The 12,219-nt window shown below is 37.4% G+C and overlaps 1 protein-coding gene across 1 annotated transcript in view; it reads left to right on the top strand.

Annotated features, from left to right (window-relative positions):
* The window catches only part of SRBD1 (S1 RNA binding domain 1), a 125,370-nt gene that overhangs the window by 9,424 nt on the left and 103,727 nt on the right, over window positions 1-12,219 (top strand). The window contains exons 7-12 of the mRNA XM_057396971.1: window positions 383-549; window positions 1,644-1,761; window positions 1,896-2,034; window positions 4,832-4,928; window positions 6,319-6,454; window positions 11,104-11,207. Of these exons, the coding sequence (XP_057252954.1) occupies window positions 383-549; window positions 1,644-1,761; window positions 1,896-2,034; window positions 4,832-4,928; window positions 6,319-6,454; window positions 11,104-11,207 (761 nt within the window). The remainder of the gene's footprint in view (window positions 1-382; window positions 550-1,643; window positions 1,762-1,895; window positions 2,035-4,831; window positions 4,929-6,318; window positions 6,455-11,103; window positions 11,208-12,219) is intronic.

Here is a 12,219-nt window from a genome sequence, read left to right as displayed (position 1 = left end):
TAACCATAAGGTATGTCAGTGTTCCTTTAAAAGAAGGAAAAGTTCCAGGTTTTCTGAGTGCTCATGTGCAGTTTGTTATCTTCTGATTATTATTTCTTTTTCTTTTTTCTTTCTTTTTTCCCCCATTTCTGTTTCCTGTATTTTTTTTCTGTAGTTACAAGTTTCTGGAAACATTGGTTACTGCATGTCCTTCTGAAGTACTGGGTGTGGTGGCTGGATGCATGGGAGGAATGCTTTAGGGAGGACAGTAGTCCCTGCTGACCAGCATAAGATTCTGGAACTGGGTTTGAGCGTGGAGTGAGAGGCTGTTTGAAGCAATCTGTGATCTCTCTTAAACGTTTGTTAGGTTTTGTTGGGCTTTGTTTTGTTTTCTTTCTGACAGGCCCTGTCGGAAATAACGAATGTTGAACCATGGGTATGTGCAAACTTAATTCGCCTCTTTAAAGAAGAAAACACGATTCCTTTCATTGCTCGGTATCGAAAAGAGCTCATCAATAACCTGGAGGCCGATGCCTTGCGAGAAGTGCAGCAAGCCTTGGAAGAGCTGCGGTAAGGAAGTTGATACCGGGAAGTAACTGGCTGCTGCTTCTGTGTCCCTTGTTTTGGCACTTTGTCCACACTACAGTTGTAAAGTAACTCGTATAGGAAGTTTAAACATGAGGTAATTATGGTCTGGTATTGGTCTGGGATTTTTGTGTGGCTTTTCTGGTTTTGGGGTTGTTTTTTTTTTTACTATAAGTAACAAGGAATCTAGCGTTATGAATTGCTCAAGTAATTGAGTTCTTAATTTCTTTGCAGTTTACTAGAACTCTTACTGAAAGAGTAGTTTTATAGGTTCTGGAGATACATAGCCTGATTAGTTATAAGCTGCAGCCTTAGAAAAAGAATCACAAAGAATCCCTTGGCTCCTCTGCTTGGAGTTGCAAAGCCTCTACTGAAGAGCACTACTTGAGACTGTAGCATAGCAGGAGAGCAGGCTAAACTATCCCGGACCATTGCAGCAAAGAAATGATGAGCAAAGCCTGCTGCAGTGGTGGATGGGTGGCTGTACGTTCTTGAGATGGCAAGGCTATGTGTTCTTGACTTGGAAGCTGTTCTGTCAACATGGTGTCTTCTTCCTTGTATGCCCTGCTATTCCCTAACAAGAGGTTCTTTCCAAAGAGGGAAGGTGGCCCAAGAGAGTTCTTGTCTGAGCAAGTAATTTAAATCATAACAAAATACCTTTGCTACTTGCAGTTGCTCACAGGTACCCTATTGAAGATCTAAATTTAAAATCTGGCACCCTGTACTTTATCCTGCAGAAATGTCTTGATGTAAATTATAGCTGTAAGTGATCATCAACATGGATTTAATTTAGGGGCTTTTTATTTGGGTTCCAGGCTCATAGCCTTCCAAAGCAGGAATGACTCTCAGTCTTGTTCGATGATTTTCCTACAAGATATTTTAGTACAGTTTTGAACTAGAAAAAGAGTAGTAGTTAGAAATGCTTTTGGATTATCAGGCTTGGTTTGTAAGCATTAGCATGAGATACAATCTTCAGGGCTTTTGGGGAGCTTCAGCATTGTAATAAACAGGGTCTCAATTGATAGTCTTTCTAATCCATCATGAAATGCGACTGTTAATACCAATCTCTTTCATTTTAGTGCTGTTGCGAAGAAGACACATACAACGATACAGAAGTTGAAGAAAGAAGGGAAATTATCTGGAGGCCTTTTAACAGCATTATTAAATTGCAGAACTTCGGAAGAATTAGACCATGTGGTCAGTACACTAGTCTTTTTCAGGTCATCCTTAGTTTAAATATAATCTAACACAACTAAATAGTAAATAATGCAAAGTACATCATATGACTGAATTATTTCCTCATTTTTTAATAACTGTGTTTTTTGTTTAAGTCTGCACCTTATAAAACTGGGAGTAAAGGCACCAAAGCCCAGAGGGCCAAGCAGCTAGGATTAGAACCTGCTGCTCTCTCCATCCTGCAGAATCCTATGGAGCTCAATCTCTTTTCTTACATTAAACCCAATACCAAAGGTAAGCACTCTACTTCTGTGAGTAGTGATGTCCTAAATGTCTGAAAACTTTTTAGAAGGGTAGTTACTTCGATTGTTGCTGGAAGTTATGCAACTGCTTTAAATTCAGCAGTTCTTTTGAGAGTAAGAGTTTACATCTAATGCCATAGCTGTCCAACTTTTACTGTCTTTTTGTATTGTAAATAGTAATGGTTCTGGTATACAAGAGGCATAAGTCTCGAGCCTTTATAGTGACATCTGTATTTATTGGTAAGAGAGAGGGAACTGCACTGCACACCTTTCTCTCTCCATAGTTCTGCTCTTACTTGGATTGTTTACTAAAGATTCAGTACTGATTGTACAAGAGCTTATGCTCATAGTCTACTGAAGTGAATGTAAGCCGTCAAAGCACATCTGAATAGAAGCTTATCTTAGTGATTGGGAGTGAGTGGGAGCTTTTTTGTTGCTGAATGACAATAGGGGTTGGAGAAGTTGTTATTTCTGAAATGTGAGCAGGAGCTTTAGTGGTGTGATAGTCACACATAGTCTGCAGAATTGTGTTTCTTTGCGGGTGAATCTGTAGGGGGCAATCTCGGACAATAAAATATGAAGGTTGCTGCAACCTTCTGTATGGTGTTAAAGTAGACATGTCCTTTTATTCTTCCCTTTTTCAGCACTTCCCTTTTGAGCTTAAAGGTATGAAACCTCCTTGGTGAAGCTGACTCTTCCCACTTCAGTTGTTCTCTGATTTTAGTTGAATATTGTTTATTAAATGATCCTAACTTTGCGTTGAAAATCAGTTACCAAATACTGTGAATTACTGCATTTTAGCATATAGCATTACTTCATACAAAAGTATGTTGCAACCACATAGCTGACTATTACGGCAGAGTCTAAAGAGCCAAAAGAAAATCTTCCTGGTGAAAGTTCAAATTAATTATTTAGGGTTGCATTCAGAAGTGCTATTTGTTGCAGCATGAACATTACAGTTCTTGAAAATCAGTACACCTCTCTTCAGTTTTGTGCTAAAAGTTGCTTAGTTTTATATAATGGTTTCCATTTGAAAGGCGCATCAGAAATTACATCAATGAAGTGGGTCACTTTTATCAACTTGGGAGCCAGTTTGACAACCTCTGTAGACAAGCTTAACATCAGAGAGAAGTTTTTTTGAAGGAATGAGCCATTCGCCATACAGAAGTTTTCATCAAATCCTAATATTCAGCTCTCAAATTCTGAGTGTTTTGAAACATATACTAAAAATAAACTGAAATCGAAGCAGCAGTTCATGTTTCAAAGCCAGGTATTTGAAAGTTAAGGAGGCACTTTGATCTTCCTTTTAATTGTATGCATGGTCAAACATTTCTCTAAGTATGCAAGCAAGTGCAGTTTTTGCACTAGACACAGTAAAATGCCCATGTGAGTGGTGCTTGTTGAAGGGGAACCTTTTGATTATTTCTTTAATCCTGACTGGTTTTGGCCTTTCCTCTCATTCATATTCTCTGCTAGAATTATAATAATGTTGCCATGTACACTTCTAGTACTTGAGTGTCTCAATTCATATTCAGTATAATACATGTCTTATAATTCCCTTACCTTTGTATTCTGCCATGACGTTACTTTCACCATAAGAAATGCTAACTCATGGGTGTAAGGATCCAAATTCCACAGCTTCTGAGCAGTTCAGGCATTTAATAACACATTCTCACGTTTTTATTTTTCTTTCTGGCAGTTATGTTTAGCTTCCCCCTCTTAAAAAAGGGCAAGGTTTATTTATTTTTCTCTTTAGAGTGTGTAACTCTATAGTCTGGTCAGAAGCAGGGTTCTGGATTCAATACAAATAGTAGCTTTTAGAGGTATGCTTTTTTAAAATGACGTTCACAAAGCTCTGTCCAGATACTGGTAACCCATCAGACAGCAGAGTGAAAAGTAACGTGTGTTGAAGGAGACAGTTATTGTTGCATCTGCCAACTGCAGGATTCTTGCTTTTTGCTCTGGAGCATTTTTTTATTGTCAGTTGCTAGAAACAGGGTTAGGTATATTGATTTAAAATAAAAGAAGTGAGTTCTATTTCATTACCTTCTGGTTCTGGTCCAGTTTGGCCAACTATGCTAAAGAGACCACTGTGCCATCCTTTCCTGTCTTTTGAAGTGGGGGATTGTTCTCTGTGTTGGAAAGCTTAATGGTTCTGGTAACAGGTCTCTGGAATGCTTTATCTATGGAGATATTTTGTAATTTCACTGTTTAAACAGTATTTCATAGGAGAGGATGGAGGGTACCCTGATCTGAGAAGTGTCACTGGGCAAAATCCTGCTACAAACCACTGGAAACTTAAAACTATTACACAGAGGAAAAACAGGATTGCCCGCAAAGGTTTTAGGCAGTTTCCGTAGCAGTAGCAGAACACGTAGATTTCTGCTGCAATTTTATTACATTCCCCTCCAAATTATACTTGAATATCGAATATAACTAATGTAAATAATTTGCATCAGAAATGTCAAGATCTATTAGCATCAAAGTAAAAAAAAATGTTATTTTTCTCTCATTTTAACGTCATTTTGACTTATGATATGGCATCGGTCACTTTAGAGTCATTAAAAATATGCTTTCAGATGTTTTGGAAAGGAAGCTTAATTACCAAGAAAATTTAATTAATTGGGATTCTTCATGGAAACTTCTGCAAATCAGTCTGGTATCTTGCATCAGTTTTCTTTCAGTTTGTATATATTTTTCTTGGTGCTTGTGCAGTTGTGTTAAGTGATTATTTTTTTTTTATATTAGTTTTTATTATTGATATTATTAACTTTGTTTTTTTTCCTAAGGACTCTCAACTATCCAGGAAGTAGAGGCCGGCGTCCAGCATATTTTAGCTGACATCTTTGCTAAAGATAAAGATACACTGGATTTCATCAGGAAATTGTAAGTTTGACTCTTTCAAAGTTATATGGTAAGATTCGGTCTCTTGGCCTGCAGATTAAACTTTTCTTACTGATGAGAGCACAGTGTTGCTGTGAGATTGATTTACCTTTCCTTCACTTGTGCTGCAGATACACATACAGATACATCCATTAGCCTTTCTGGCCTTCTGGCTATCAGTGGATGAGAGATCTGCTGTGAGCATGGCATGAATGCTGTGACTCCAAACACTGAAAGATGCCCTTTGGCTCTGCTCCATATAGAGCCAATCTTCCTTGCACTTAGCATTCTGTAAGAGAAAGCTTTCTCTCCTTGTTCCTCCTTCAAGCTGTTAACTTTTCAGAGGTTCATCAGCTTAAGCTATTGCTCCAGTATTTATTGCTTGGTGCCAGTCAGTGTAATTAGTGGGCAGTGGTGGTTGATTTTGGCATTGGTAGTCAATAAGGCAAACAAATACACCTTTTTAAAGGAGGAGTTACTGATCCTTTGACTGTGTTGGCTGAATTTAAGTTTTCTTACTTTGCATGACTTCAAGGTTGTTGTGTCTGGGGGCGTTGGTGTGAAAAAGTAATAGCTGCTTGTTAGGTTTTTCCTCTGCTGTGTACCATCTGGGACAGAGAATAGGATTATCAAAGATACTGCCTTAGGAGCATGCAGTGTTGGTTTCAGTCAGCTCAGTTCTATTTAGTTGACCCTTGTTTGCTGTTTGTCGTGAGTAATGGCCAACTTCATTTAAAAGCTAGAGCACAGCAGTGTGATAATTTCAATGAAGAGGTTGCTTTGTAAAGGATGTGCTGTTACCACTAGACTATCACTTTGATTCTTTTGACCACTAGAAGCTCCTTAATCAGATATGCAACGCTCTACACGTGTGTCCTGTTGATCTAAAGTGTGTTTATGTATAATAATCATGAGATGCAGTCAGGAAGTTATCTGTTCTGGATCCCTTTTACTCCTAAAAATAATGATAATTCTTATGGTTAGGTGCTCAAAGCAAGAACTTAGTTCTGAGGCTGGGTAGGTTCAAGAGAGATGTTGCATTCATCTGAAATATGTAACTACTTTAACTCTTCTGCAACTTCCCAAAATCTGTTGTGTGAAGTTGAACCAATAAGTGATCAAACAGAAGTGCAGATGATGGCTTTTGAGTATCTATTCCCTTTAGGAGGGGCTGTGTTCTGCTTGAATGTCTTCTCTTGTTATGTTCCTGTCAGTCTATGTTACATCAGTCTCGGTATTAAGATATGCAATTCAGTTGTGCAGGTAATTAGAGTTAACATAACTTGTAATTGGGTAGACTCCAAGCTTCGTTTCTTTACTTAATGCAAGCACTGATGACTTGTTACCAGTTTTGTGCTGAAATACCTTATTAACATTTGTTTCTTTTATTCAGATGTCAGCAAAGGTACATTTGTATCCAGTCAGCCTTGGCAAAAGTGTCATCCAAAAGTGTAAATGAAAAAGATATTGATAAATTCCAACTGTACCACGAGTTTTCTTGTAACATAAAGAGCATTCAGCATCATCAGGTACAATTACACATTGTTTTTTTTTTTCCTTTGAATTTTACCTATAGCAAAGGTGTCTTTGCTTTTGATTTTTGTTTCTTGAAGGTAGTAGTAAAGATGGTTGGTTTTGCTTTTTGGTTATCAAAGGTAACAGAGACTTTATAATCCCTGAAATGCAGGGCTAACCTGTTAATCTCAGTTTGAAGAAACTGAACAAAGGACTTCTTATTCAGTGTACCCATTATCTAATTAATTCTCATTAAACATATGTTTATAATGATTTATTTATACTGGTGTGATTTATTTGCAGCATGTGTCAAGCCCTCCCTCCCTTCCCTGGGTAACAAGTGTATAGCAAATCTTACCAGGAGAAGGATGAATGTGGGGTATGTAGGGGTGAGACTTGTGTAGTAGTGGCATAGTAGTGGAAGCTGGTTGGTTGGAGTGTAAGTATTTGGAGAAAACCTGGATAAACTTATTCATTGTTTCCTTTGGATGTTTGCTGCAGCACTGAGAGTGCTCTGAGTCATTTGACATTAAACCTGTCAAGTGAAACTGGTGAGAAGTAACAGGGAAGGATCCAGAAAGATTAAATGGAATGTGATCTGCAAAAGCAGCTCAGGAGAACATCCCATGCACTACCCCAAAAATGGCTTTGTTTTGCAAGTCATCAGTATTCCCTTCAGTGAAGCATCTTTGATTACCCTAAACCCCAAGCCTAGACCTGTATGATTAGGAAAAGAAATGAAGGAGGAAGCAAACTTACTAGATGATAAACTGACAGCTGGGTTACTCCTGTTCAAAGGCTGAAGCTGGTGTGATCAATGCAACTGTCAAGACCTTTGTGCAGATTCACAACTGATTACCAAGTCAAATGTTTCTTGGTTTTGTCACAATTACTGAGCTTAAAACAAACCAAAGAAACAAACAGCTCAAACCCAAACAAACAAAAACCACAAAGAAACAAACAAAACCTCAAATATCCAAGCAATAACAAAAAAAAAAAGAAAACAAACGCACCCAAACAAACAAAAAGCAAAACTCAAACAGTCAAAAAAACCCCAAAACACACTAAAAAAAGACCATCTTAGCTGCTGCCAGCCAGAAATGTCCTCTTCCGCTAGCAGGCTGCCTTATTCTATGGCAGAATGCTTTTCCTTTTATATCTATGATATGTTCTCGTTTTCTCTCCACTTGCTATTTGGAAACAGTGTGATGTTTGGAATTAATAAAGGATTTCCTTGCATGTTTTGAAATGAATTTATCACAAAAAAATCTCGCAGCATGTATGCACTGATTTTAAACCCACCTCCTCTTCCCCACTATGGATGGAGTTAGGTGAAAGACTGAACTACAAGTGACTTTCACTTAGAAAAGCCTTCTGTAGATGTTTAAAGAGGTACCTGCAGTTGTTCTCTTTGTAATAAGTATGAACATTTACTGTATTTATGTTGGGAATTATTTGGTGAAAACTTGCTTCTAGATGGTCTGGAAAAGTCAGTAGAGCAGTTTAAGACTACTGTGGTGACATATCACAAAGATTGAGATTCATCAGGAGATTAAGTGTTGTACTGTATGGATTTTTTGTTTGGGTGCTTTACTGTTGAATGAACACTTTAGCTGTCAAAGACGGTTTAGTTTTTCCTGCCCTGAGTGGTGAATACTGAGATACGCAACTACTATTATGTGTACATAGGTTTCCTGTGATGATGGTATGAGGATGATAAGCCCAGAACTGAGGGATTTATAAAATTTACTAATTCACCTGAACTGTGAGTTAAATAGCTGTGTTTAACTCTTGCAAAATTCACTGTTTTGAAGACCTTCTTGGCTCTTTTCATGATGGCACACAGCTAAATGTTGTCATTACTAGAGGCAAAAGTACAAGTTGGCTTTAAATTACCTCGTTGCAAAGGGGCAAGTATTACCTAGAATACTGTAGTGAAACTGGTCTTTGCCTGAATATGGGAGTGCTAGTCATCTTAAAGGTGTGTGTACAACCCTAACTCTGCTCTAGCTTATGTGTAAGTAAAGGGGATGGGCAGCAGACTAGCAAGTTATCTGCAAGGGAATAAGCTGTGTTTTCATACACAAAGCATTTCTAGCCATGAGCGTGCCTTGCTGTGTATATTACAGTGAGGTATACTGGTGTGCAGTAAGCTGGTTCTGTGGTTCTGCCTTTCCACGTGCTGTAGTTCTGGGTGACTTTCTGTGCCACTGTCAGCTTGTGCATTGAGACGTGCCCCAAAATAATCGGGACTGGTATGGAGTTAGGGTTGTTTGACCAAAAAAGTTAAAATACTGAACCTGAAACAAGGGGAAAAAAACCTTATTTGCTTAAAAAACCCAACTCCAGATTTTGACATGATTGGATACCTGTGGGTGTTTCCAGCTGGAATGTTTTGCTGTTGGGAGGTTCAGCTACAGTTCCTTCCTTTGGCAGCAAGGAGAACCTGACCGAAGCATCTTAGGGTGTAGTTGGGTAGCTATACCAACGCTGTCATAACTAAGGAAAATATGTTTCAAGAGTTTATTTGAATTTTTGACTAATTTTAAACAGCTCTGTGTTTGTGTATGCCTTGGGGTTGCTTTCCTCTATTTGGAGATGAGTGAATTGGTGGGAGGAAAAGAATTCATGAATCAAGTGTCATGTTTGAGGCAAGTGCTCTATTTCCAATCTTATCCTTAAAAAGGAATTGGAAATTAAGGTCCTTGGCAAGATATACAAAACTTACTCAGTGAATGTAAGTAAATCTGCAACACAGAAGAGAGCGGCACAGAATATGAAGTATGTTGTGTTTTTCTGATAAATGGAATAAGGTTTGGTGAATCTTGTGACTAGGTCAAAGTATTGTTCTTGCTTTCTCTGAATAATGTGTTTTGGTTTGATTAACTCTTCCCCTGGGTCCCTTTCAGTCTTGCATGAAAGCAGTCGTTTTCCAGAACTGGAAGATTGCTTTGTGTCTGGAATAGCCAGATTTTAACCTGTTACTTAAAAATAAAAGAAGACAAAATGACCTTTATGAAGGAGAAATTGACTAATTACTTCCTTAACTGAGCCTTTCTTGGGTGATAATTTTTCTCTGAATGCACGTCACTTAGACCAGGGTAGGCAGTTTGTTTAAGAGTAGAAATGGAAATTATATTGGTGAGTGCAGTACAGCTGCTTTAAGTTCAGGTGACTGACACATTCTGCAGATGGAGTGCCAGGAAACAAACTGTGATGCAAATATTGATCCCGCTAATAGCATGCTTAATGATGACATTATAATTCTATCAGATACGCTCTCTGTCATGAGCATCATTTTGGTTTCATTTTAGCTTGACATTTAACTTTTTCTTTTAATAAAATCAGAATAAACATGAAAGCATTTGATTTGCTAAAATATGTCTTTCTAATCTCTACATGAAAACATTTGCTTTGGCAGTCAAGGTACCAGATGCTATAATATTTCACATGCAATCTTTATTATTAGCTTTGTTGTTCAATGATATGTCAGGCCTGGTATGTCACAGGAACAGTAAAGCTGAGGAATATAAATTGGTACTATGTCCTGGAGTCATTTTAAGCCATTGTATTTAACATATGTGACATGTCTGAGTTAGCTAGTGATTGAATTAAAGTTTATGATTGACACAGAATGCTCTGTTGTGACAGTGCTCAGGGCCTGCTACGTAGAGCAACATGTGTAGTAATACAGGAATGTCAACTTCTAGCAGTTTTGTTTTGGTTTTTAAGATATTTTTTGTATTTTAAAATACTTTAAAAAGGAAAATGAAATCTAAAAACATGTGGCTTTTATTTGTAGCTGCTTCTAGCTGTTATTCTGTTTCTAAAATCCCATGGCCAGTGAGTTTTCTTCAGGTGGACATTCAATGTTTTCATAGTGACACTAGCCCAGTAGATACCCAGCAGTAATCCAGGATCCACCACTCGTATTGTGATCTGGTTTTAAATGAGGAGCCAGAGACTTCTATGTAAAATAAAACTCCATATGCAGATAGGATATGTGCAGCCAGATTTAGCTTTAGAGCGTCAATATGTGGCTGTGTATGCAAGGCTCTGCCAGAAATATGTGCATATGTTTTAAGGCTGAAGTGTTAATATAAAGAGTACCTACAATATTTTCTGCTATTTATGAACTAGGCATGGATAACACTAAATTTATCCTCTTTCAATTTAAGCTGATCACTTCCATGTCACGAGTTCTGATTCATAATTAATTTTAAATTTGGATTGATTTTGGGAAGAAATCTGAAGCCTGAAGCATAGGACTTTTTCCTTTTCTGATGTCCAGTCTGATTGGAATAACTTTTCAATTAATTCATTGATTTTTTTTTTTTTTTTTTTAATCTGGGTTTTATACAAGATTATTCTACCAACTGAATTCATGCTGACTTGTATTATAACTGCATTTAAGAGAAACTGGGTCTTGAGATTGCAGACTCAAGATCTCAGAAATGTATGATTGGTTATGCCACAGCATGATTTAATCTGTGTTTAAAATGTGCCTGTTATCTGCACATGCTAGTACTTTGTGAACTGATTTACTGTACCACCATCATGATTTGCTACAGAATGTCAAGCAAGTGTGTACACAAATGTTGATAAGTTTATCTTTTGGATATTTTGTGTGTCATCTGTCTCTGCCATTTATGTTTGCACTCAGATTCTGGCCATTAACCGAGGGGAAAATCTGAAGATCCTGACAGTGAAGGTCAACATTCCTGACGGGGTGAAGAATGAATTCTGTTGGTGGTGTGTCAATGAAAGGTCTGCATGGATACATATTCTTACAGAAGTCTTGTCTCCTTTTTTTTTCCTCTATAGGCAGCTGCATGCTGAAATGTACCTCACATGTCTCCTTGTATTAAGGGAGCAATTTAAATGAATGTTTATTACATTAGATGAAATTAGCAAGTGGATAATTCTTATCCCGTATTTCCAGCTGTTGTAGCATTATGCTGAAAAGATCATGCCTTTGGCTGTATTTAGGGAGGTCTGGCACCGTTCTTCAAGCAATTGAGTTTTAAAAAGAGATATGCAAAGGCTGATGAAACGTGAATATGTTTTCAAATTGTAATATGCGGCGCATCCAGTAGTGTCTACTGAAAGGAATTTGTAGAATCCAATAGGATATACTTCTGACTTCGAAAACTAACTTAATATGCCTGATTACAATAATTAAAGAGGGCTACCTCAGGTATTGGATTAGTGAAGTACCAGCTTTGGGTTTCACAAATGTAAGGTATTGAATGTTTTTAAAAGAAGTATTAGATTTAATAGACAAACCTGAAGGTGACTATTCAATCCATGATTCTCTGACTTCTCTTTTGATCTCTGGTTAAGTTAGAAAACTGGGTTCTAAATTTTGCATAATTCTTTCATTTCTTACTAATTTGCTCTTACAAGTTGCTTTTTTCTGAGCCTGTAGAGAAATGTTTAGTGTTGTATAATCCTGAGCATGTTTTTACAAACATTTAGGTTAAATATATATTGTTTTGTTCAATATCTCTGTGTTTTTCTTGGAAACTCTAATGTTCTTTGAAGACTTGTGATTTAGACTGTGCATCTTTCTTGCATGCATAAAAGACAGGATTCTCTTTCTCAACAGTTTAGGATATTGGACATTGTTCTGAGGATGTCTCAGAAACTCTTACCTTTGTGTCCTAAGAGTGAATAACAAAAGGAGGAAAAGACATAGGAAAAGATGCATTTGTTTAATGTATAAAATTGTATATTCTGATGCTGCTTTAGCATATGTTTTTCTTCCACATCGAGTCCA

This window comes from Pezoporus wallicus, unplaced genomic scaffold (assembly GCF_028554395.1).
Source record: "Pezoporus wallicus isolate ANWC-B61680 ecotype Strahan unplaced genomic scaffold, APGP_CSIRO_Pwel_v1 contig_8791, whole genome shotgun sequence".
NCBI classification, from domain to species: Eukaryota; Metazoa; Chordata; class Aves; order Psittaciformes; family Psittacidae; genus Pezoporus; species Pezoporus wallicus.
This window is presented reverse-complemented; position numbering and strand designations above follow the sequence as displayed.